The 27,565-nt window shown below is 38.9% G+C and overlaps 1 protein-coding gene across 3 annotated transcripts in view; it reads left to right on the top strand.

Annotated features, from left to right (window-relative positions):
• The first annotated feature begins 1,155 nt into the window (after positions 1-1,155).
• Positions 1,156-27,565, top strand: part of rab26 (RAB26, member RAS oncogene family) — a 108,916-nt gene continuing 82,506 nt past the window's right edge. For all 3 annotated transcript variants that reach the window (XR_013911033.1, XM_026177314.2, XM_080305621.1), the window contains exons 1-2: positions 1,156-1,755; positions 5,109-5,219. Coding sequence is in view for 2 of the 3 variants with exons in the window: in XM_026177314.2 (XP_026033099.1) it covers positions 1,579-1,755; positions 5,109-5,219 (288 nt within the window). In the remaining variant the exon portion in view is untranslated. The remainder of the gene's footprint in view (positions 1,756-5,108; positions 5,220-27,565) is intronic.

Below are 27,565 nucleotides of genomic sequence, written 5' to 3'. Positions count from 1 at the left end.
TTATCACCTACTCAGGTTGTAAATCGTGTTTTTAAAAAGTAACTAAGTAACTAAGTAATTAATTACTTTTGAAAATAAGTAATCAGTAAAGTAACGGGATTACTTTTTTGGGGAAGTAATCAGTAATTAGTTACTGATTACTTTTTTCAAGTAACTTGACCAACACTGTTTACAACACAGGCAACCTGAAGTCCCACATATATGCCTGCTTAACAGCTGTTGGACTTGTGCACTATACCCAAGAGGAGCTGCCTCAGTAGTATTGGACACAGGAGATACGAAGCCATGAATCTGAAAGTGTCTGCACAGAACAGCAAGTAGAGGAGGTTTGATCCAAATATTGATAGCATCGATACCAACGGTGGTGTTGGTATCGGATTGATAAAACCAGAATAGGATCGATACTTATCCTCTAAGTTGAGCAAGTAGCCCACTGAATTGCGTTGATTTTTTTTTTTCATTCTTGGCAAATTAATATATATACCTCAAACTATGGAAAATGTCAGAACCGTTTTGTGTTGACTGTCTATTTTCTTTATAGCCTGTAGCACACTTAAAAAACAGAAGTTAACCCAGACAGACTAATTTACATTCCAGGTCTCCAATAAACCCAGGCTCAAAATACATGAAAAGCTGAAAGATGTGTTTTGATGTGTAAACTAATTATTGGAAAAGTGAAAATCACAGTGAGTTAGTAGTCATTGGAATTTGCAAATTGATGATTCAGCTCATAAGTCATGACACATTGCTCTCATCTGCCTTTAAAAGTTAAACGTATCAATATCGGTAATTGGTATCGGTATACTCGCCCCGCATCATACCAAAATTTGCAGTATGGCACAGCACTAACAGCTAACTGAAAGTCTGAATCGGTGCCAGAAGCAAGCTGGACCTTTAAGGCAGGAAATACACCCAAAACATTAGTGCAGTCTGATTTTGCATTAAAAACTTGGAGCCACAGCCTAAATAAGATGTGGAAGCCAAGTGATGTGCATAATACTGTAAAGCTTCCAGAATTACCCCGTAAAAAGACTGATTCCAGTCTCTCGTCCTTCCTTAAAATAATGACCAATCATTCATCAAGTATCTTTCATGTGCCGCATTATCAGCTATAAGAAATCTGTTTTCTAGCTTAACGAGACTGCTTTTGTGCTGCATAATTTGAAAGTGTGTGGATTTATTTTCTCTTTATTTTTTGTTTTAGTGTGGATTTTCCACAGAACCATGCCTTCTCCCGCTCCCAACATCACGTTACGAGAGAACGGGAGAGAGAGGCGGGAGGGAGAGCGAGAGAGGGTGCTGTTTACATTGTGAGCAGACCTCAGATTTACAGTCATCCAGCTGCACCGCGGAGACAACAGCTGCCTCTATTTAAAGGACAGTTTTTCCGTTTTGTTGTCATTTGCCAATTTAGGCTTTACGCACAGTCATGATTTTGACGCACAGGTGAACTTACCTCACCTCAACGCACCCCGATCAGAACTCAAAAAAGGAGAAAAGAAAAGTGTCCAGTTCACACTCTCCTCCTCCTCGTTTTTCCTTTTTTAATTTCTCGAAGTGGAGCAGGTCGTCAGAGTCATGTCCAGGAAGAAGACAGCGAAAGGCAAAGGCAGCTCCAAGAGCCCCAAGGCATCTCCGAGCAGCGGGAGGACGGGGAAAGGTTTGACCGCAGCTGCTGCTCCGTCCTCCGGGCTGGTCTATCCCAGCAGACCATCCATCAGCAACAGCGGAGAGTTTTATGACATCGCCTTCAAGGTGAGCACAAGCTTAGCGTAGGGTATTCGTCTTATAGAGACTTTACCTGAGAAGTGAAGCGAATTAGCATCAGCCAATTTTAAAAAGTCCCTCTTTAAAGGAAAAAAGTGTCTTATGTTCTTAGTTAAAAGTGTGCTTGTGTCCAGTAGAATGCATGACTCTACAGACAAATCACAGTGAATGTCTGCAGACATGAATCTAAAGATGATTAAAGATGATTCATTTGCCCTGAAAAGCAGGCTTTTTCTTAAAATAGTGGGCTTTCTACTTTGTTTCTACTTTTGTAGTTTTCAGGCATGGCTGTGTATGGAAGTTAGTTTCGGCCAAGAAATATAATTTCCTATTGTGTTCATTTTTATTTCAGAATTTTCTTTTAGTTTAGTTTCTCTGAGTTATCATCTCATCTCGTTTGACTGCTGGATAGTAGCTCTATATACATCATACACCTTGTCATCTATGTTTCAACAGGCTTCTTAAGCCACTCAAGGTGCTTTAAAGCAGAAAAACATACGTAACATATGCAAAAACTGTGTGCTGTGTGTTTATGCAAGAAAACAAATGTTGTTTTCAGTGTCGTGTTTTTGACAGTTTTTCCTCCTGTGCTTGAGATTTCCTCATGTTTACCTTCCAAACTGCTCGCACATGCATGAAATGCTGCTTAGTGCATCCGGTGTCTCCTTTCAAGCGCTGAACTTTAGAAACATTAAGTGTTGCTGCACACATGTTGTCCGGTGCAATAACATGGAAGAGCTGATGATGATGGAGAGAGGTTTCTATTATTAATGAGATAAATTAACTGCAGTGAAGGAGAGCAGCGGCGCTTTTTGTTTAACAGGAGTGGAGCTGACAGAATAAGTGCTACTGCCATCTCATGGTAAAGCTCAGGTTTGATATGTCCTGATAGCTGTGTCAGGAGGCAGATGCCATCAGGGATGAAGGACTGTTTTAGTTTCCCTTACAAAAAATGTAAACCCCCCCCCCCAAAAAAAAAACCACCATCTTGGTGTTTTGAAACCAGATGTGAGGAGTGAAAAGGTGGATGTGATTGACTGGTGCTCATAGGAGGTGATTGTCAGTCACATGATACGGCATACTTTGCTTTAATGTCGTTCATGAACACTTATGGGCACACAAATTGACAAAACTAACATTAAGTTTCACTTGTTATAAGTAGAAACAAGCAGATGAGCTTATAAGCTTATCAGGAAACTCTTTACTGACGTCAGGAAACTCTTTTGCCATACACACTTCCGTGCACCCAGATGTTTTTTTGCAGGGTGTCGCCCACTGCTGGCTGTTAAAAGAATGCAGCTTTTGCATCCCTTCCTTCTTCCCTTTTCGCAAGCTACATCTACGCTGTGTGTGTGTGTGTAGCCCACTTTATGTGTCTAAAAGAATATTTTTGAGTTATAGCTTATAAATGAAAGACATTTTTTCATCATTTAAAAATCTAAATATCTTTTCTGTTTTACTATACTATATGCAATTCTAAATACACGGTTGTGCAAAAGTCTTGAGCCACTCGTCATTTGTTTATATTTTGGTAGGAAAATGGGAAATAGGTGCAGTAGTTTATTGAAATGTGCAAACTTAACACTTAAATAAATAAATGTAAATAAATGTAAGCCTGAAAGTCAATATTTCCATGACTGTTAGTGTTCCATTGTGTTTTTCTACTTTTAGTGTATTGACAGTGTACTTGGCATTACTGCTATGCTGAAAAGAGAAGCATTTTCCAATTAGTAGGTCTTGCATGGTGGATCAGTATCAGACAGTACTTTTATCTGCATTTGTAATTCCATCAGTTTTGACAAGATTTCCAACACCACTGGCTGAGCCTCCATCATGTTTTAGTGGCTGTACTCACTTTTTTACCTCTCCTCTGACCTCCTCCATGCACTTTGATGACTTATTTTGTCAAACTGTCCCCAGAATGCATGGGGATGGTCAGAGGAGATCCTTCCATCTCTCTATAAGACTTACTGTAACCGATTTTCAGTCCAATTTTGTGTGTAATTTCACATAACCCAGCCTTTTCTTCCTGTTTCCCAGATACTGTTCAGCTACTGTAGGGTTTTAGGTGTTTTGGTTCTTCTTTTGTCCTCCACCCATTCAGCCAAGATATACTAAGATACACTTTCAGTTCTTTGGCAATCCTCTTGTTGGTGCTAAAATACTATTTGATATCTGTCAATCTGTGTTATCTTTAACATTTTCTATGGATTCAGCTAAAGACATTGAAATCAATTATGTGTTTTTTTGACAATTGGTTCTTTGCTTAATTATGTCTGTTATGTGTACACATAACACTGGTTCATCCCTTGAGTTAGGTACCTTTTTATGCATGAATGATTCATAGGTATATGTCAAGTGGCTTAACTTAAAAAAATATTAATCATATGGTATAAGACTGGAGTGAAGGTGAGTGAAAAAACAGCAAATGTTTAAAGAAAAGCTTGAAAAGCCATCAGAAAACTAGAGAACTATTACTAAAAACCTATTTTGCAAATCACAAGAACGTCTGGAGTCTTGGAAGCAAGTACTACGTGTGACAATCTGGAAGAGCCAGATCTGGATACTCACAAACATTTAATGTTTTTTACTTTTGTCAAAGCTCTAGATCTCCATCGCAAAATTTGACTTGGTGGTTTTTACTTTAGCTAACAGAAAGACAAAAAAAGACAAACTGCAATGATTCATAAATATGTATCTTGATGCTATACTTGTCGTTAAACCCCTTGAATTAGTCTGTAGTACAATCATATCTTGACTGTTTGAAGTAAATCTCTCTGTACCTCTGTCTTGGCTCTTGACTTGGCTGAGGAATAATCAATAATGACACAGCATTGACACAGAACATACATAATTGAAAGTATGAAATGGAGATGAAAAAGACTAATGATATTCTACATTGGGCATATGCAAATCTAAATTCTCATTATGTGGGTGGCAGCTGGTATTAATAATGCACCCTGATTAGCAACTGTTCCCATGGTAGACTGACCAAAATCACAGCTCCACTTTGACTTTATGTGGTACTCCCACTTGTAACAGTTCAGTGTACCAAATGTCACCTCTGAACACGACAAATCAAACTTAAATGAACACCAATATCAGAGTAGACCACTGAATTAGAGAAAAAATGTATATATATTTATATATAATGTGATATGTAAAACATAATAAAATAAGCAGTTTTATGTCCATTGGTCTGTACATGCTGCTTTTTCCCAGTGTAGTGTATTTGTTTATGTATTTTTTTTATATACCTTAAACATCTTCACACACACGCACACACACGCGCGCAAGATTTAAAATTTTATGAACCAATACATTGTCACCTTCTGTCTCAGGTGATGCTCGTGGGGGACTCAGGCGTGGGAAAGACTTGTCTGCTGGTTCGCTTCAAAGATGGAGCCTTTTTGGCTGGGAGCTTCATCTCCACCGTGGGCATTGATTTCAGGGTAAGCATTAGCATATAGGCTACATTGTGTCTGCCCGTTGACGTCATTGCTTCTTCAGCCAAATGTACGCTTTGTCAAGTTACTGAGAAATTTTAAATTCTATCCAGCTGTGGCTGATGCTTCCATCCGAAGGAAATCTCTTCCCACCAATTTTCAAACTTAGTCTGTCTCTGAGAATTGTAGCTGTTTGCAGTGTGAGTTGTGCCAGAGATTTTTTTTATGGAGGACATATGGTTCCGAATCTTTGGGACATTTTTGAAATGCTAGAGATGTTCGCTGCCTCCAAAAAGTCGATCAGCAGTCGAAACAGGAAACATATTAGTGAAATTGTTTTGCACTAACACATGTACGGTAAAGGTTTACAGCTGTATCAGAAGTATAAAATATGATATGATGATTCATGTTAAATATCTTTAACATGAATCATCTTAAGTGCCAAAATTTGGGAAATAGCTAGTGTAGCCAAAGGCAAATAGCCTAGCAGCTAGCAATCTATTTGCAGCCAAGTGACAACAGTGTATTATAATGCGAGGAGAAACAGCAGGTCTACGTTGTAATTTTAGTTTGTTTGAACAGATAAATATTTAAAATCAAGTCAATGTGAAAATGTTGAAAATTCAGGGTACTGTAAACGGTGTAGGTGTCGGGGATACTACAGAAATGTCTTAAAAATCCTGAAATGAATGTTCTGCCCACAACCACCACAAAAGCCAGGCTAGCATAGCAATTGCTCATAACAGGACCTCCTAAAGTTGTGTGTAGCTGTGTAGCATATTGGGTTTTTTGAGGGTTTTTTTGTGTGGTATTGTGACATTCCTAAATAATATATTTATAAATAAAATATCATAACACAGATGTGGTGAGCTAGAGTTTATCATGATCCATAGAATGGAGATTCTTAGACCTATGTTTACTAGATTTTTCCTTTATACAAGCACTACTGAGATTTTACATTGAATATTAATAAAGAGGGAGGCTTACACAAAGCATGATAACAATGAGAAAGGCTACATTTCCTCATAATGTTAATTAATAACACCTTTATTAAAGTTTTCAATATCTGGCAAATAATATTTTGACAGCTTTAACACCAAGTTTACACTTGGTGTTAAAGTCTTTATTAAATCTTTATCAAATATAAATATTTAAATATTTAATAAAGATTTTCTGTCAAAAATTGTAGGTTTAAATCAGGACTGGGACTATTTTGCAGTGCCAGAGAGGAAACTTTATAGCTGCTTTCACACTTTCAGTAGTGCTCTCCTTGACGATTGAACCGGCCTTCATGTGCAAAATCAGTACCTCTTAAATTCTTCGCTTGGGAAGTGCACTGATTTTCAAGGACAGCAGCAGCAAGCGGGAGAGATTGAGAGCATATTATTGTCTGACTGCGAGTGAGTAGCAGCCGCTAGAAAAAAGGGTTCAGCTATAATGACTAGCCTTTAAAAGTTTAAACCCTCTCTGTCCCCTAGGCGACACAATCCATTTAAACTGAATGGAACAAGATGAAAAAGTTTTAGTTAAACTAAGTTAATTTATTGATGGGTTATTTGCCCAATTTTTGCCCGTCGTGCCCTGGGGGAAATTACATAGGAGGCTTACATATAAAAAAGGAAAGAAAGAAAAAAATGGTCACACTTGAAGTGCCACAACTTGGGACTAGAAACAGTTATAGTAGAGGGTGTTTAATGGTAGAAAGTAGGAAAGCAGTGTTAATGCAGCATACCAGGGCATCTTTTGTTGTATATTCTTGGATACCACACAGGGGAAGCATTCTGTGTTGTCATTTTAGAGAACCATGCTGCTTATTGAGCATTCAACATATCAGTTGCTGTTTTACCAGGGCAGCCAGGGTCTCATGATACATATAAAAGAAGTAAAGGTATGATGTCGCAAGCAAAGGCTGCAAACTGTGAATTGGAACTGTGCTGAACACAACATTAGACAGCACAACGCTGTTTCAGACTCAAGAAAAACAGAACAGCAAAAGAGGTAAAAATAGATAAAAGTGCTTTGTCTCCAGTCATTGGCCACAAAGACTGTGTAACAGAAAAAAGTGGTCATTATTACTTTGCAAGCAGACTATAGAGCTAAAAAAAAACCCCTAAACTTTTACAGATTCTGGATCAAAAAACTCCTGTTATCCCAACCGAGCTTTGGCTGTTAGCGTGCTCTGTGTGTTTGTCCCCTCATTATCACTTCTATGACACGAAACCATCTTTCCTGGCAATTACAGTACAGGGGACAGTGTGAGCTGATTATTATGAAAAATACTATTTGTTATTTCAAAGATACATATTTAAGAGTTTATATATATACTTTACCTAAGTCTTTTTAGCATTTATAGAGATCCAGATGGATCTCATTAGCATTTATTTACTCATATACTGTAGGCAAAACAAGAACCATGAACCTGGAACATAGACAACATAACAGTAGCCAGTGTGATGTCACTTGTTTTGGACTATATTTTGAAGCTTCAACATTTTTCTTGGGCTTTTTTGGAGCCAGAAGTGAAAACATTTATGCTAAGTTGACGTGTTAAGGGATCAGTTAATGCTAACTAGCTTGGCTAGCAAGCTAATAAAACACTAGTATCTCGTTCATAAACCAAACATCTTGTGCGGTCTGTACCATGTAGCAAGCTTTAGCATCAGTCAGATTATCAATCTAAATGGTTTTAGAGCAGGTAAAAGGCGCACGCATACAGAATAGGTCCAATTTAATGAGTTCAGTTAGCAGAGGTGAGGCATAGCAGGCCTAGCCTCCACTGTCTGTATCGTAAATCTGTTAATCAAAGTGAAGTCCAGTATCCAGGTGGATGAGTTCACCCAACTCAGAGTTGTTCTGAAGGGGGAAGTATCCTGTGAAGCTAAATGCAATTCATACCATGGGCTTTGAAAGTCTACGGGTATTTAATCACTTTTAGAGCCAGCTTCAAGTGGTACTTAGACGTGATGTAGTTTTTGGTACTTGTGCTTAAGACCTTTACACACTGAGCGTGATGCAGTTTTGTCAGGTAACATAGATGGCCTGTATTTGTATAGCGCTTTACTAGTCCCTAAGGACCCCAAAGCGCTTTACACAACCAGTCATCCACCCGTTCACACATACATTCACACACTATAGACACACCAATAACATTGAAAAATTCATCCTAAAAAACACATGGAAAAGTCAACTTCAAGCAAAGACGAGCTGGACCTGATGAAAGAAATGGAGATTTCGAGTTCATCCAGTTCTTACAAGAAGGCAGTAGGACAGCAAATTTCATGATATGATCTGAGCATTCAAGCTGTATCACAATAACTCATACACGTTGGTGGCCAGCCATTAAGGGGCAAACTGATTATCGGTTTCTAGCCCAACAGCACTTTGGCATACGGAGGGGATCAAACACCCACACCTGCTTTTAGTGTACAATTTTTCCTATCACCTGATATGAGTCAGATTTCTCCCCTGACACAACAGAAAGAACCACACTTTCAAAAAAAAAAAAAAAAATTAGAGCGATTTCTTTAACCTTTTTTAAATGCCTGTTTTACTTTTTGACAAAGGTGATAACTAAAAACCTTGCTCTAATGTTCAAGGTCTATAACTCACAAGCACTCCCACACATGCTGACATTACCGTTTACTCCTCATTAGTGCGTCTGCTCAGACGCTCATCTCTTCAGTCTCTGCCTCTGTATATATGTTTTTGAAGTCTTGAGCACTTTGTGACAGATTTCAGTTATTATTAGGAGCCTGAATATCTGGGCTAGACACTGAAAGAAGCACTCCTTTGACGGTCTTTTGAAATGCGCTCGTTTCGTCAGGCTACTTATATGGGATCATACGCTCATTAGACCTTAAAATAATCCATGTGTGATTAACACTTTAGTGTGACTGCTTTTGTAAATGTACAGTTTTATCATCAGGATGAACGTTTTAAACAGCAGAACCTACATTAAGTCTGTCTTTAGTAAGAAAATTTACTTTAAATTGATCAGAAACGTGGTCTGATTCCCTGTATGTTAGCTAGCCCTAGCTAAAAATGACCTTCGGAAGGTGTGTGTTGCTTCTCATTGAGTGTGTTGCTTCTTCTAAGAATATATCTACCTACATTAGTAGAGTTCATTTCCCTTTCAAAAGAAAATTGCAGGCACTTGCCATTAACATTTTGTCTTTACTTAACCCCTCTGCTGTAGATAATGTTATCAGCTTGTGCTGAACAGTAAATGATGGGCGCCGGAGCTTATCTGCAAGGACGCCTGGGTAATTTGGGTGTCTTTGTTCTCATAACTTCCCTGGTACCAGAGGGTAGTATCCTTAGAGCTCAGTGAAAATCTTTAATTGGCACTGTCAGTGATATTTGAGGATAAGTAATTAATATTTAGCTGCTTGCAGCCGACACAGTGCCGCACAGGTCACCTCGACTCTCACCCCACGCTTAATTAAAATGAATATTTTAAGTTAAATTGCTCATACTGGTAAGTTACTTGGGTGAGTTTTTAAAGATCTGTTAGATGTGAGGCAATAACAGATTTTATGAGCAGGTTAACAAAAACTTATCTCCTTTTTTTTTTTTTTTTTTAATTTGTTGAAGTGTAAATATGATGTCAGAGTTGCCAGTTGTGCAGCCTGTGTGTCCATGCACCCATTAGGGCAGAAGCACTGAAACTGAAGTGCTGTAAATGTGCTGTCGTAAAGTTTAAAATGTGATATATTCCAGCACTGAGTGCGGCTGTGAGTGTTAGAAACCGGCACTATCGGCTCTGTCAGGAATGTGCAGCAATGTGACCTTTTTACATTTAAGATAATGAGGAATATGTCTCAGCACTGAGCAGGGGAAAAAAGTTTTTGGTACTTCTGCCTGCTTTTTTCTCTCCATCTATTTATATTTCACTTGACAGGAAGAAGTGATGAGTCAGAAATCAAACTTCAAATGCTGCTCGACCTCTCTCCTGTTCTATTTTTATTTGTTGTCTTTTCCTGGGAGAGGTTTGTTAGAATTTCTGACGAGATTTACCTATTCCATGGTGGAGGAATGGCAGATCGTATTCCCGTTTCTCTTCCCTGCTGTCGATGATACATGTGTGTGTGTGTGTGTCTGCATTTAATTATTTGTGTTTTCTCTTATTACCATAATGTGGTTTTCTGTCCCTTTCTCCACCCATTCACACAGCTTTAAATGCTGCACAGCACCAGGCTGGCTAATCATTAAACACAATGCTGCACAGTTCACATCGACACATGTGGTTTGTGTGTGTTTGTTGCTCCTTCCAGGCCACACACACACACACTAACAGTCAGAGCATGACACGCTGTTGACCACCTCACTGTATTTTCTTTTTGAACTAACTGCCATGTGACATGTTTTGCTTATGTCATTGTATGTGGGAATACAAATGTCTAGACAGGAGGGACAGCTGATCCAGAATCAGTTGCAAGGCTCTTATCTTAAAGACTCGTAGTCCTGTGTCACTCAAATGGAGCACTGCTCCCAGACTTTTAAGATTATGCTTCAAACTTTCCTTTTCTTTTTTTTAAAGGCATATCTTTAACCCTATCTTAGTTATTTTGCAATAGGCCTAGACTACTGGGGGCTTCCCATGATGCACTGGTTCTTCTTAACTCACCTTTTTGCACTCTCTTTGTGCTTATACACCACTCTACATATAATCATCTTGCTCTCTACCTGTTTGTTTTTTGTCCCGTCTCCTTTCCCTCAACCCCAATCAGTCGAGGCAGACGGCCGCCCCTCCCTGAGCCTGCGTCTGCTGGCGGCTTCTTCCTGTTAAAAGGGTTTTTTTCCTGCCCACTGTCGCCAACTGCTTACTCGTAGGATGCCGTGTGATTGTTGGGGTTTTCTCTGTGTTATTGTTCGATCTTTACCTTTCAATATTAAGTGCCTTGAGGTGACTGGTGGTGTAAAGCAGCGGTCCCCAACCTTTTTGGCACCACGGACCGTTTTATGTCCAACAATATTTTCACGGACCGGCCTGTAAGGTGCCACGGATAGATACAACAAAAAAACAAAAAAAACAGTACTGGTACCTAAAAAAAGAAGATTTATTCAAAACATACGGGAAAATGAGTTAATGATAAAAACGATTAAAAAAAACTATAAATTTCACACCCGAGCCTCAACTCTCATGGCCCGGTACCAAACGACTCACATAGCGGTACCGGTCCGTGGCCCGGGGGTTGGGGACTGCTGGTATAAAGTGCTGATGTAACTAAATCGAGTGTTAATCTAACTCACAGTTGGTGCCATATTGCAACCCACCACTACCCTTGTCCCTCCTTTCATCCTCTATCTGACTAAATAAGTGCTATATCTGTAGTCGCTGATGCGTGTTCCATGGTGTGCTGGTGTCTTGCATGGTAGAGCAGCGAGGTGTACTCGCCCCAATTTATGCACTCCACGTATTCGCATGGAAGAGCAGGGAGGTCCCAGAACAAAGCTATGCTGCAAAATATAAATGAATGCAGATGGAAATAACAATCATCCTTTGACTATTATGGTCTTGACTGAGCTTCAGAGTTTGACTTTTGCATAATCATCACGTCTTAAATATCTGAACTTTACATTTTAAAATATTTCTCTGTAAGCTGATGGGCTGGATTTGATGATAATTGCTTTGTCACTTTTTGGCACAAAATCAGAAGAGATCACAGATCCTTTCAGTGCACACGGAGCTCAGGATTTTAACATGTATGTCGATGCCCAAAGGTGGAAGAACTGAAAACACACAGGAGAAATAATAGCCACAGTGTTTATCCCCCTTGGTAATGACTAACTAGAAAATAAATTACTGTGTAAGATGGAAGCAATAAGGGTGCAGCAAATACTGAAAGTGGCTTTTGAGAAGTCTCAGACCTGCAAGTCAGACTCTATTCTGCACATTCTAAACATGATTGCATGCTCCAGAAATGTACCTCTTACTCACTGAAAGAGAAGTCACTTCCTATTGTGTTTTACTTTGTGAGCTCCAAGGTTAGATTTGGAGAAAAAAAGCTGCAGGACTGATTTATGGTGCAGAACTGGAACACACTGTTTCTCTTCTAGGGCAAATTAAACTAGCTCCTTAGAAATGTGTCGTGATCGATACAAAATCACATCAAAATCCGTTATCCTCTTGACCAAAGACAGAGAGGTTGTACTTTGCATCAGAGAAAACACCTCAGTTAATTGTTTTTCACATTTCGGCTAAATTCGTCACCTAAAATGTTTTTAGGGGAGGAAAAGTGAGGCATTAAAATCCATCTACTTTGGAGACTTATAGCTTTCTGGGCCACATGTTTTGATCTGGACCCATGTTGAAGTTCACTTGGTAGAACATCTTTGGGATTGGGATTGGACACCAGTTAATGTGGATCATCAAAGTAAAAATATCATGTCACTTATACTTAAAATAACAGTGTCCCCAAACTGCTCTTTGGAAAGGTTTTCTTAAAGAAATTTGACAGAGTTCAGGTTGTATGCTTTTATTTGTTGACTGTATTAAAATTAGCTTGTTCGTTCTGATCAAACTCCCAGGGCTAAAATTTGATGAGGTTGCTGGTGGTGGAAGATGAAGAGGGGAAGAAAACACTTCAGCAGCAGTATATGTCTGACTGAATGACTGGATTTGACTGGATTTGTGAATGGATGCTACTGTATGGGCTCGTCAAACTGCAGGCGGAGCAAAAATATGTGGCACTGAAGTCAGCCTGTACTCTGCATTTTACTACGTGGCTAAAAAAGCAATCTTGGTTTGTTTAAATCACAAATGTGAATGAAAGCGCTCAAACAAACAAAAGCTTACATCCTATGAATCTGTGGCGAAGGCAGATGGTGGATTTTTGAGAAGAACTAACACAAAATTGTTTACTCTTTAGTAAAGACGAAGCTCTTGATAGGCAGCTCTGGTAATAATCAGAAAATGTCACATTTCTTCATAACATTCCCCCTAAACTTTTTCGGAAAAGGCTGAAGATCAAAAAGGTCACAGTTTCAGCAGCGTTCAAGAGTTCTTGTGACGTTTGAGAGGCGCTGTTTTTATCTTCATCATAGCTTTCAGGATGGGTTGTCTGCTAGTTTCAGGAGATTCTCAGCAAATGTTGTTAAGCCTAAATTGTTGCCGTGAATATTAAGCTTGTGAGATTAAGCCTGCTTTACAAGGCTGGGGAGCAACAGTGTTCATGGAAAATGTGTTAATTTTAGACACTGGCAGTATACTGCAGTGAGATAGAAGCTCCTGGCTGTGATCTCAGTAATTCAATATTTCAGTGATCTCAGTTCTTACTAATCAGTATTAGTATTTTTGTCCCCTTCCACAAGTAACTCTGTGTATGTGTATACTTTCTGTACACACATATCTATAGGGTGTTACTACACATAGCACTCCCTGAGCCAGACGTCCATTGAGTCTGGGAGGCTTTTTTGGGGGCGGCTAATCTTAACGGTACCAGTGAACACTGGCAAACTCAACAGATTTCACAGTCTTACGTTTTAATAAACATGTGATATTTCTGCTTCATTTTCTGCTTCGTAATTTCCCGCTGACCGCGCTGGACAATGTTGGTTGTCATGGTAACAATGCACAGGTACACCAAAGGCAATTTTCATTGCAAAAAGCTAGAAGGCAGTCTTCAATATGCATGAAGCAGCAAAGACATCCACAAATTAGGACACACGCTTCTGTCATTTGCTTGGTGTCGTTTTATTGTTTTCTTTCAAGTTGTAGAATGAATCACAGACTTGATCCTTGCAGCCTACCAGTGCATCTATATTACATGTGGTGGGATTTGCCAGTGACCTGATGCACCCAGGATATGCATTATTTATGCTGACGTAAAGGCACTTATAATTTTCAGTTGCGTAACACTGTGTAAGCTGTGGGCTCAGCTGTGGACAGTGAGATGGCTCTGTGAGACAGCGTGGCTGCTATAAAGTGGAGCCTGTATGTATGTGTCCTTTGCAGACTGTAGCTCCTCGTTTTTGCTTTTCAAGCATATAATAAGTAATTATTATTAATAAAGATGATTAATTTTAAGAAACCAACACAACCAACTACAAACAAACACAAAACCAACAGAGGTAAAAAAGCCCCCCCCTTCCCCCCCTCCTTAATTGGAGAAAGGGAAAATGAAATATTATCTAACTATAGTATCTTAAAACATGTTAATAAATATCTATTCATTTTTATAAATTGTGTTTTTCTGGATAAAACCAAGCAGAACTTTCTTTTGAATGAGTTTTCGCATCACCTTTTCACTGAATCATCTTTCTGCACTGTCGAAGGCAGTGTTCCTTTAGCCCTCATAACCACCATTTGTAATTATTAACAATAATTTAACACAAACTAACAGATAAAACTGTGCACTGCAAACTAGTCTGCATTCAAAGGCATAACAGGAAGCCATGCGTATGAGGTGTAGGGTATGGTAGATTTAAAATCCACAGGTAAAATTAGACTTTAGTAGCACATTAGAATATTTTCACTTTGGTGTGTTTTGGCTAACTTTAAAATCAAACCAAAAATCAAATCAAATTACTTTTATTGTCACATCACATGCAGGTACACTGGTACAGTACATGTGAGTGAAATTCTTGTGTGCGAGCTTCACAAGCAACAGAGGTGTGCAAAAATACAATAACATAAGAACAAGCAAATATAAGAATGGGTAAATCTGGGAGTTATATGAATCAATATATGTACAATATAAAAGTGTATGCGCATTACTGAATGTGTATAGTAAATATGTATATCTGCGTGTGTGTGTGTGTATATATATATATATATATATTTTAAAAATTAAATAGAATAGACAATAAAATAAAATATAGAAAGTTTGGCAGTTGGAAATGCGCAAAACAAGTGGCATTTATATACAGTATAGAGTGCATAATGTTGAAGTTCTGGTAAGTGAAGGTGAGGTGTCTATGAAGTGTTCAGCAGTCTGATGGCCTTGTGGAAAAAGCTGTCTCTCAGTCTGCTGGTTCGGGACCGGATGCTGCAGAACCTCCTTCCTGTTGGAAGTAGTCTGAACAGTTTATGACTGGGGTGACTGGAGTCCTTGATGATCCGCTTTCCTCAGGCACCGCTTCCTGTAGATGTCCTGGAGGGAGGGAAGCTCACCTCCAATTATCCGTTCAGAGCACCGCACTACTCTCTGGAGAGCTTTGCAGTTGTAAGCGGTGCTGTTGCCATACCAGGTGGTGATGCATCCAGTGAGGATGCTCTCAATAGCACAGCGATAGAAGGTCCTGAGGATGCGGGGGCTCATGCCGAATCTTTTCAGTCTCCTGAGAAAGAAGAGGCGCTGCTGCGCCTTCTTCACTGTTTTGTTTATGTGTCCTGACCACGTAAGATCCTCAACCAGATGTACACCAAGGAACCGGAAGCTGCTCCCCCTCTCCACAGCAGAGAGAGGGAGCAGCTTCTCCTAAAGTTTATTTCATGACTTTAGGAGAAATCATGAAATAAAAAGCACTACACTAAGGTGATTTGTACTGCTTTCAAATGTAAAAATGGATCAAAATTGACCTAAGCTGTGTGTAAGGGTTAAAAAATGGAAAGGTACAAATTTGGAGGTTCAGATAGTTGCTGATGGAGCGAATCATTTCACCGTCATCGGGTAAAACCATTAAAACGAGCAGATATGGATGATGGTGTTGGTTAAATTGTAATGGTTACAATTTCTTTTCCAGCTTCTTTCTTGGTTAGCATAGTGGCTTGATTTCACTTTGTCTGAACAACACATGTGCTACAGACACATGATAAACATTGAAAATTGCTGTCACCAAAAAGGTTGTCATTCGTAGCCATGAACACAGAAAAAGAAGCTTTTTTGTGACTATTTCATGTTTTAGTAGGCTTTACAGCTGCATATGGCATTAATCAGCTGTACCCATTTTATTTTTAGCACTTAAAGCTTTTGAATATTATTTATTTAAGTTTTGTGTTTGAATTATGTACTTAGTACATGTGATGCATTATAGCTCTTAAGGCTATGGCACCAGACTGTGGGGTGGAAAGTGAAAAGCACAATCATAACATAATCAGAATCATAGCACACCTATGATATCAAAACGTGTCATCATGTGACTCGAAGCATTGATCCACAGTTATCAAAAATTCTGTTCAAAAGCCATCAAACCTTGGAATCGCCCACATTGCAATGATCATTGTCAGAAATCTCCTTTCAGTCTGCAGCACATGGTCTCCTCCTCTCCTGCAGTATCTGCTGAAAATAAGCCATATGTAGATGCACTTCAGTATTCATGAATAAGCAAAATGATGAAACACACTCAGGATAACAACATCAGGAACAGTACAAAGCCACATTTTCTCCACTCTTACATAACCTCAATCATTCCTGCTGTTTTTTTCTTTATTTAAATTCTTTCTGTAGGTTTTCATTTACATTTATGTGGCAGTGTTTTTTTTTTTAAACCTTGGTAAATAATAAGCTGCAGTGTGAGAATATTTATGTTATTATTACTAGTAAATTGACAAAGGGGACCTGGACACCTTGGGGACAGATATACAATAAAATGAGATGCTTACAGAATCAAATGTATTGGTCTGCTTGTACCTCTTTATTTATTTATTTGCTTTTGCATCAGACAACTCTTCATGTGCTTGTTGAGTTCCCAGGAGACCGTTGTTATGGACCAGTAACCGTGACAACGATGCAATGCGATGAATATGTTGGCACTGCTTCCACCAGATTCAGCTCGTTCGGCTGGCAGATGGCTTTCAGGCTTTTTTTGAGCTTCAGGTTTATCCGAGGTCCTTCTCTGGTGACGGGGGCATGTTGATGTTGTCGCTGTTGATGTTGCAGCCGCTACAACCATAATCTCCATGTGGTGACAAATATACAGATGGGGGTAGTAGCATAGTATTCCATCAGGACAGGTTTGCTCAAAAGAAAAACCTCACTTCCCATTCTGACAGTTGACTAATCTCAGACTGGAAGCATTCCAATTCAATCACAGTGCTGCAGTGAAGGCTGCCGAACACTGGAGCAAGTCTGGGTTCAAGTGTCAATCTGTGTGGCACAGGACTGCCCATAGAGAACTGATTTCTTACACTGGGAAGCAAATTATTATCTGCACACATCATGATGGAATTGTTAGCAATTTCAGAGCCACAAGGGACCTATCTTTAGTATTACTGGGAGGTTATATTTTACAACTAAACACAAGTTAAACAAGGTGACTTTGAATCACATGACAAATTTTTAAACAATGTGGGTTTTTTCTTTTTAATAAAACAAAAGTTAGCGAGTAGATTACATTTCCAAAATACTGCCAATGGCCCTGTAATATCAAAAAATGTAAATGACCAAAAACCCTTTGAGGCAGCATGGAAATGAATCACATCCTGATATTCAGCGAGGACATGTTTTATTAGGGATGTAATGATTCTCTACATCTACCATTTGGCTCTTTACTCAGGGGAATGACGGATCACGTGGTCGTAATTGGATCACAAACAATAAATGAACTATAGTATTCAAATTTACTCTTTATGGGATCTTCTTTTTCTTTTTTTTATAGAAATGAAAGCTTTCATCAGTCCAGCTTCTACCAGGAATTAACAATAATCATTACCAAAGACATTTCTCTGGCTATATTTACACACAGACACACATGCTGTTTCCACCAACACAAAATCTGCTCTTAATTTAAAACGGTTAAACAGACCGCTCAGCTAAGCTGTGCGTTTTACCACAAAGCTTGCGGTCAAGGTTTGAGCCGTGGCTAGAGACTGTGGAAATCCCTTCTGTGTTTCAGACGCATTACAGCCTTTTATTGCCGTGTAACAGTGGCAGCTTTATCATAGTAAATAGGTTTTCCTATCACTTAGCATACCACTCTTTTTTTTAAAGAAAGGACTTTTAAAAACAACAACAGAGCTGACCACACAATAACACCAAACCAAACACAAAAGAGTTGCAGAAGAATTAAAAATGCCACATGGGAATAATCACAGATGACCAATCATGGACCTTTACAATGATTGTATGACTAGCTAAAGTTGCCTCTTGATGCTTTCATGCAAACATGGAGTGTAATGGAGCAGATTTGTAATCAGTTGTAATTTCAGTTGTAAATGATTATTATTGATTATGATTATTTTGCTCTGTTTTTGTCCAAATGATCTCATATCTCCTGCTCCACCTGACTGAAATAAAGGTTTCTCTTTGTGAAAACCTAAAGCCGCTCATCGATCGTCCCAGGCACAGTGCAGCGGGAGAGAACTCATTATTTACAAAGGAATACGGCTAACCTGCAGTTTGATTTAAGGGACTTTCTCAAGCCTGTCGGTCTTCTTGCTGGAGGCCCGGGAAAACCAGAATACTGCTCCAACAATTGTGGCATATATGATGAGGTATGGTACTCCCATCTGTCCCTCAGTGCAGTCTGACAGGGCCAGATTGAGGCAATGTGCACAGTGCACGGTTGTAAGGCCAGGAAATGAGTTCTAGTGTCTCTGCTTTTTGTCTCACTTAAGCTTCTCGGCATGATCACTCTGACACTCTCATACATCACACCAGCTCATACCGAAGGATAAGGAAAAGAGACTCACCAGCTGCCATTCGGGATCTGTCACTCACGAAGGAGCTCTTTGCTTTTTTTAATCAAATGCTTTCCACTTTGTCAGGTCTCCAGAAAACTATGTCATCTTCATCTATATTCAGTGAGTAGCCTCATCAACGCTAATCCCCACTCTGGGAATTTTAACCGCTCTGCCACCAGCTGGTCATCCAGAATCTTGAATAACTGGCGATGAAACAGACTTCGGGCAGAAAAGCTATTTTGTTGTCCTGTTTGACAGTAAATATGTAAAGATGTCCCATGTACAGTGATTTAATTGAATGGCTGCAGGATTTACTTTGAAACTGTGACAATAAGCACAGTTCAGTCAGTTGCAGTAAGAAAATAAAGAGTTCACAGCTGCTCTGGTGAGGCCACTTTGACTTGAGACATTGATTCATTATTCTCAAGCCTTTGAGAGTCCACTGCAGCTTTCCTCCTACAGACATAAAAGATTACTTCTAAAGCAGCTGCTTTATATTTATTTTTCTCAACTTTTATAAAGTTAAAAGTATTTGCAAAAGTGTGTTCTTCTCTAAGGTGTTTTTGCTCTTCTTCTGCTGACTGTCATCCAACTCATATGCATCTGGTAGTTTGTGCTCAGCTCTCATAATCCAGCAGCTTTTTACAGCGTGGAGGCACAATGCTTTTGGCATAGGTAACATATCATGCCCTCCTCATTATATCTAAGCCAGGTACGTTTTTTCAGACCTCGTGGGTCATAACTGACTCTGTGTCTGGGACTATTTTTAATAATATAAAATTAAAATTATGTAAACATAAGCTTTGTATTAATACACACTTAATGACTTGGCAACTTAACTCTCTTGCTCCTAGGCCAACTCTGATCCCCTCCTTCATGTTAGAACCTGATAAATTTAAAGCACCTGATCAGTAACACGACTGCCTGTAATAAAATCATCTGCAGCATTTCTCAGCATCACGAGCAACACCACCAACTTCCTTCTACATCGATAATTTTCAGTGGTTTATGTTCTGTTTATAATGTTGTTTTTCTTTGGCAGTGCGACGGCACTGTACCGCTATGTTGGTTTACCAATGAAATGTTGTCGTATATGCAAACGACAGGCACTGACTAAGCACAACCACAGACTGTGTGTTAAAAATGCAGTTGGTGGAAGTCCAGTTGTGAAGCTTGAAGCTGAGTGTTTTGTGCATTTTGATATTGTCAGTTGTTGAACTGACTGGGAGGCCATTTTCCTGTAGACTTCTATGATATCTAACTTCTTTGTGAAGCTAAGCACTGACTAAAAATGTTCTCAGATGCACAGCGGTGGGAAATCTTGTCAGTATCTAGAAAGTCCTCAAAGTTGAAAGAAGACCCTACTGGCCACGAGAGAGAGATCATCTTAGAAATTCATCCCAGTGCAGGAATAACTACGAGAGTCACGCAACGTTTCATTTGCTCGCTGGCTTAGTGGAGCGGCAGCTTCAAAGAGCCTTTAGTTCTTCTGATCATGAAGTCAGAGGAACCACTGGACACTTTGTGTACAAACTCATAAATGAAGATTTTTGGGGGGAAGCTTTAACCATTTCTTACCTAAAAAGCACTTAAACATATTTTAAAACTACATCCTCTTCCTCACATACAAGGTCTATCTTAAAGACCTTATAGTACTGTATCATTAGAGCACTTTGCTCTCAGACTGTGAGCTTACATGAAAGTAAAATGGGAGGGAGAGCCTTCAGTTTTCATGGCCCCGCCCCTCCCTGAGCCTGATTCGTTGGAGCTTTCTTCCTGTTAAAAGGGTGTTTTTCTTTCCCACTGTCACCAAAGTGCTTGCTCATACGTGGTCATATGATTGCTGGAATTTTCCCTGTTGTATTATTGTAGGGTCTACCTTACAGTACAAAGCACCTTGAGGTGACTGTTCCTGTGATTTTGTGCCATATAAATAAAATTGAACTGAACTGAATACATTCATTCATTTTTATATATATTCATTTTTAAAATGAAACTAATTATTTATTGATATTTAATTTGTATTAAAATAAATTTCCAATATGGCAAAATTAAACGCTGTTTTAATTTTGTTAAAATGCTGATTAGTCCACTTTCTAAAAACAAAGATGATCATAGTTTTAATTTTATTCCGCAAAAACATCCACCACACAGCTTTCTGACTCTTGTACAGCTCTATTAAAACATCACATTTCTGTAAGTTGCCACAGAAATTAAAAAGAAAGAAAGAAAGAAAGAAAGAAAGAAAGAAAGAAATTATCCTTCCTTCCATAAACAAAACTGCCCGCTTCAATTAAACAGACTCACAGAATTGTACTGAGGAGTTTGGCTGCGAGGCTGGAGGCACTCATAATTGCTGAAGCGCTGAAACACACTGCTCATTCACTTTTCCCCATCCTCCTATTCTCTGCCACTTCAGGGATCCAAACTGGCAACTTTGATGCCCCTGCGAGTCTTTGTTTTTATTGGCTTTGCACAGCCTTGGCGCATGGATGTTCAAACGTGTTTTTATAAATAAATCTGAGAATAACTTTGCGAGGCCTAAGGCTGACCCTCGGGTTATTATTGTCACTGGTGGGAATGAAATTTATAATTAGAATTTTTTTTCTTATATTGTAAGGAGGTGGGAGTGGAAAATAAATCATAACAGTGGTGTTGCCATTTAATAAAAGCACTGAGTGGAATAGGATTACCTGGCACTTTCTGCGCTCTGAGATGACAGAGTGATTCTGAGTGAGGAATTGGTTTTGCTCGTGTGTGTGTGTGTGTGTTAGTGAATGAGTGCTAGGCGGCTAGACTCAAATTGCTAACGAACTCCATTTCAAACTCTGAGGAAAAATGTGTGTGTAATTTGTCATGAGAAGTAACAACACAGCTGTATTCACTTCTGTTCCCTCCATATGGATATTTATCTCATCTGAAGGCATCGCTACATGTCCACAGAGCACAATTTCCCACTGCACTGCTTTCATTGGGTTTACACAGACACTACTCTTGCGGCTTATTTATGAAAACGGATACCAAGGCACTTAGAGACGAATGGCATTCAGTCAAATAATTTTTTTTTTGCATTGTTACGGAGATTAGCACACCTCAGAGTAACATAATTACATGCAAGTTCAATTTTTAAAAAATGAAGTGGTGTAAAAACTGCCAAAATCATCCCTCGGGGTGAGCGGTTTTAGTGCTGTTATCTTGGTGTGTTAAAACATGATGTGACAGGCGAGTGGTTCATCTAATTCTAAAACCAGAAACAGTTTGGTATTAACTAGGTGTTAGTCAATGAGCATATCCTGGATAATCCTCCTATCTCTAATCATAATTGCAATTTATACTTTTAATTTATCCTATATTTGTGGACAGAAACTTTGCATTGCCTTGAGGCAACTTTTGTTGTAATTTGACACTATATAAATAAAATAAAATTGAACTGAAAACTAGCGACTGAGGCCATAAATTCTTTAGGAGGGTCTAACATGGTCACAAATGGGCGTCATCCCGTAGATTTCTACAGAACTTTAAGTCTTTTTTTAAGTCGCCCCCTGCTGGCAAATAAAATAATGCAGGTTTAAGACACTTCGACGTGCCTTCAGTTTTCACTTTTAGTGACTTAAATGTACAATGGGGTACTAGGGCAACTTTAAGAAAGAAAAATGTTATTAATCATTTTAGGAACAATGTTGAAATTTCAAGATTACGGTTGAAATTGTAGTTTGAGCAAAGCTTTGGTGCAGAAAGCTGTTTCTGGTCAAAAGGAAAAAACACAAACTTGGAAGAGTTGGCTGGCTTTGTACAAAATGAAATGGGTGCCAATGATGTTGATGGTTATGCCCTTGCGCAACACAGAGGATACATGATGTTGATACATGATCACAAAACACTTGAAGAGACAGCTGATCAGGTTGTTTCACTCACTCATCTAGACAGGGCAGTTTTTCAGAGGGTATAGCAGCCATGGCAGTTTGCATTGAAACAACTGTAATCCCCACATTTCCACTTTTTTCTTGAAATTTCAACTTTATTCTCAAAATGATCAAATAATAAATTTTTTTTTAAAATGTGGTAGTCAGTTTTTAGAGGGTTGAAACAACTTCTGAGGCAGCTGCTCATGTAAACTTTGTCCCAAGTGTTAATTGAGCTGTTACGTTGTATTCCATTTTAAACATTTTGCGTGTTACATCAGTATTCTTACCTGGTATTATTGTATTTTTAACAATAAATAAGTTATATTTTATGGCAAAATGATATATATATAATATAGCGCCTCTCTACTTAGTTGAGCACTTGAAGCACTCTATTACAAGTCTCATTCACCAAATCACACTCTCATAATCATACTGAAGGAGGCGGACTGGAGGAGTCGGAGATAGAGCTGCCAACCTTCCAGCCGATAGACGGCCTGCTGTACACAGCTACCCCTGCAAAAATAAAACTACTGTTACTCACAAATTAGACGCAGCATAATATTCTCCTTCAGAGAAGCACTGACTAAAAATGTTCTCAGATGCACAGCGGTGGGAAATCTTGTCAGTATCTAGAAAGTCCTCAAAGTTGAAAGAAGACCCTACTGGCCACGAGAGAGAGATCATCTTAGAAATTCATCCCAGTGCAGGAATAACTACGAGAGTCACGCAACGTTTCATTTGCTCGCTGGCTTAGTGGAGCGGCAGCTTCAAAGAGCCTTTAGTTCTTCTGATCATGAAGTCAGAGGAACCACTTTGTGTACAAACTCATAAATGAAGATTTTTGGGGGGAATGCTTTAACCTTCAAAACTTTATGTTTTTAGAACCATTTCTTACCTAAAAAGCATTTAAAAAGCTGGAATTTGCATTTTCATACATATTCATAGACTCTCAAGGCAAAATTTCTGGTTTTAAACTTGAGAAAAGCGAGTAAGCAGTATCATCAGATAGCAAACTCCCATTGAAGTGCTTTTTTGCAGCTGGTGGTATTTGTAAAAACTCACATCCACTGAATAACAACACATAAAATATACCATGGTTGGATTTAGAGTTACTGCTATGGGATGTTAAATAAAACCAGTGTATAATAACACATATTTAAATGTGATGAGTGAAGGTGAAGTGTCATCTTTTTTTCATGCCTGCCCTTTTCATGTCATAGCTCAGCGGCCTCATATTAAATTCTTATTAACGTGTTGGAAGGGGAAGACTGTACCCAGGTGATCAATTAATGTTTCTGCAAGACGTCTTCTCTGGAAATATTACAGCCACAGCTCCGCCTGTGTGTCCCATCTGCAGTGAATCAACCCTAATCCCATACGGTGACGTTTACAAATCATTGCTGTGCTGAAAGACGGCACCGGGGTTGTATTTCTTTTTTAAACGTAAAGGTGATTCTCAAGTTCCCGCGGCACACCATAAACAATCACACAACAGCACGAGCGGTTACTGCCTCAGCGATGGTCCTCTAAACACACTTTATACATCCACGGCTATATGTTTTTGCCTTAGTATTCATACATGATGTGTATTGAGAAGCTAAAACATTAGCCAACATTGAGTTTATAGACCATTAGCAGAGAAAATAGAGTATTGGTGGAAGCTAGAAAACTCTAATTGACATCCATATCTGCAGTACATGGTGACTATTTCACAATGTAAACATATGACATTATATAAAGCTTTTTCAAGACCACTGTAGTCAAAAGAAGATTGATTCCATTCATCTGGAGTGATGTACACTACTTACAAGGCAGTTTTTCTGGGACTGCTCTCAAAATACCTTGATGGAAACTGTGAGGCAGACAGAGGACACCTCCCTGCCCCTCCATGTGCATACATGGAAACCTGAAGGGACTGGACAAAAACAAGACCTAGCTCAAAAGTTGACTGGAGGCTAACTTATGTCCAATGACAGTGATGTTGAGGTAAGTTGATTAGGATTCCTAAACTTGTCACTAAGACACTTGACTTTAACATTAGCTAGCACAATGTTTGCTTATAATCAGCTTGTTTGATCATTGTTAGCTATCCGGAGACGTGAGGGTTGCATCGTAATTGCGATGACATCGTAATAAAAAAGGCATGTGCGTGCACGTTTTGGTTTGTTAGAGCTGACTTCAGTTCAGTAGATGATGCTTGAAGGTGAGGAGGAAGAGGATAAGGTGGAACTGAGGAAGGAGAGACAGCAGTGGTGAAGGAGAAGGAAGACATAATGAGAAACAGAGGCAAATACAAATATTATAATATATTATTATAATATTAAATGATCATATATTTGAAAGATAGATTTTGAGCTTAAATTAACAGTAAGTTGTACTGTGTATGTGGCCTGTCACTAGCCACATACATAAAATACGATTAGCTGGAACAGCAATGTGTCATGGTCCCTGCCAGTGTTGGTCAAGTTACTTGAAAAAAGTAATCAGTAACTAATTACTGATTACTTCCCCCCAAAAGTAATCCCGTTACTTTACCGATTACTTATTTTCAAAAGTAATTAGTTACTTAGTTACTTAGTTACTTTTTAAAACACGATTTACAACCTGAATAGGTGATACAGCAATAGATCTTTCAGCACAATTCTATTTTTTCTGCATAATCCATCATATAAAATGTAATCAAATGAAAAAGTCTCTTTTTGAAACTAGTTTTATTAGTTTTAATCTTTTAACTTTACGCATGAAGCATCTTTAAATTATATGCAACATTCTCTGACTGCAAGAAATTTGTTTAACATTTAAACCTATTTTCTGCATATTCCAGCACATAAAATAAAATAGGTTTTTGTCTTTATACTCACTCAGAAAATACAGCAGAAAATACATAAAATCAAAGACTAGCGGTCCTGTTGCTCTATTGTTACCTGTATAGCAGGAGTGGGGCAGGCGGAGGTTTGCCCTGGTGCAGGTGTGTTGTAGCGGTCAGTGGAAGGATCTGGGAGTTTCACATTCCTGTGGCAGTGTACTGTCTGTGCTTGCTCGGAAGTTTAGGGTTTGTTTTTAGTTCAAACTCAAAGTAAGATCAGTACTTCTATGCTTTAAAGCTGCACGGTCATACTCTCTGCCGCACTCGTTATATTATCCATTGTTGATCTGCACACAGCTGTTGCCACGAATGTCGCATTCGCTTAACATCATTTTCATGAGACACTCTCGCAAAAAAAGTTTTAGTAACGCAGTAACGCAGCGTGCTTATGGGAAAGTAACAGTAATCTAATTACCTTTTTTGCAATAGTAATCCCTTACTTTACTCGTTACTTGAAAAAAGTAATCGGATTAACGCATTACTGCCCATCTCTGGTCCCTGCCCTCCCAGCATGTTGTCCGGTCTCTCTCCTTCTCTCTCTGTGTTGGACTCCGGGTCCCCACCCTGCTCACCTGTGGATCATCACCCACCTGGGCCTGATAAACAGTCACCATCTCCCTCTTCGGGCGGTGGCTGGCAGTCATTCGTTGCAGGATCATTGACCTACCTCGTTAGTGAAGCTTTCCGTGTTCTCCATGACTAGCTGATAATTGTGTGTTTCCCCGTGAACTGGTCGACCCTGGTGATTTATCTGTGGTGAGAGAGAGTTGTGTGGATTTCTCCCCTTCACCTTCTCTCCCTCTATATTAACCTCGTTAATAACATGTGAGTCTTGCTGAGTCCTGCTCGCCTGCTTAAGACATGACACAATGTCCACCTCGGCAATTGTATTCAAGATAGCCGGACAACATGACGGCTTCCACAAACTAGTGTTGAGTTTATGAGAACTCATCAGTTTGTTGGAAGACATCATTTCACACTAATCAGTGTATATTTATACAAGATTACTTTTTTCTTTTCAATTAAATAACCTCAAAACAATACTTGTACCTTTTAAGTGCACTGATGAAAAATACCATAGCTTTGAGAGCTAAAGAAGCTTGTTTATGTGACCTATGTGACTTCGTGATGAAGTCCATGATTCTGTGTAGCTTTTTTCTAGCTAAAATAAATCACTAAGACTTGAGCAGAAAAAAACTAGGCAATGTTTTTACAGTGTTTAAGGTTTCATAAACTGCACAAGTAGCAGGCTGAACCGTTGTTGTTGTAACAATCTGAGCCTTTTTGATTATCATATAATTTCATTCTATAATTAAATTTTAAGCCTTTTCTTTCTGAATAATTCGTTCAGTATTGCTTTTAAAATCTCCAGAATATGACGTTTTTCAGGGTTATGACCCTAAAATAACAGTATCAAGTAGTAGGATATTGGCTACTTGTGTGATGTTTGAATAGCAGCAGACACTGATTATAAGGAAGCGAACATCAAGCTTGAAGGATGACAAGAAAATGAAATATCAGTGCCTCTTTCTCTGTCAGATAATAAGATGTCTTCTTTTTCCCCTTTTTTCCAATTATATGGTCATGATTTAGCCATGAAGGAGAAAACAATGTTATTTCTGATATATCCGTGAATATACAACATCTTAAATTTTATGATTACACCCTGACATTCTGGTAAATAGTGGTTACAAACCTGTAAACATTCTCTGACAGACAGGAACAGCATGTCTGTATTCATAGCTTCTATTGGTGAGTCCAATTCAAGGACACGGGAAAAAGAACTAAAGGTATTTGATCAGCACAATAAGGACTGAAGCTGAAAGCTCTGACAAGTGCATCAGCCTACTGGCTGAAAATAGTTTGCTCTGTGTTGTAGCTATTTCCAGACACTCCACCAATCACTGCTTCTGAGTTCTGTGGCAGCATCCTATGTAGCCTTCCATTTATATTTTCTTGATGAACAACAGGGCACTTGCACCATCCTCAGCCATACGGCAAATTGAGTTTCAGTGGA

The sequence above is a fragment of the Astatotilapia calliptera genome, chromosome 8 (assembly GCF_964374335.1).
Source record: "Astatotilapia calliptera chromosome 8, fAstCal68.1, whole genome shotgun sequence".
Lineage (NCBI taxonomy): Eukaryota > Metazoa > Chordata > Actinopteri > Cichliformes > Cichlidae > Astatotilapia > Astatotilapia calliptera.
The sequence above is the reverse complement of the archived record's forward strand: the minus strand, read 5'-3'. Positions and strand labels throughout refer to the sequence as shown.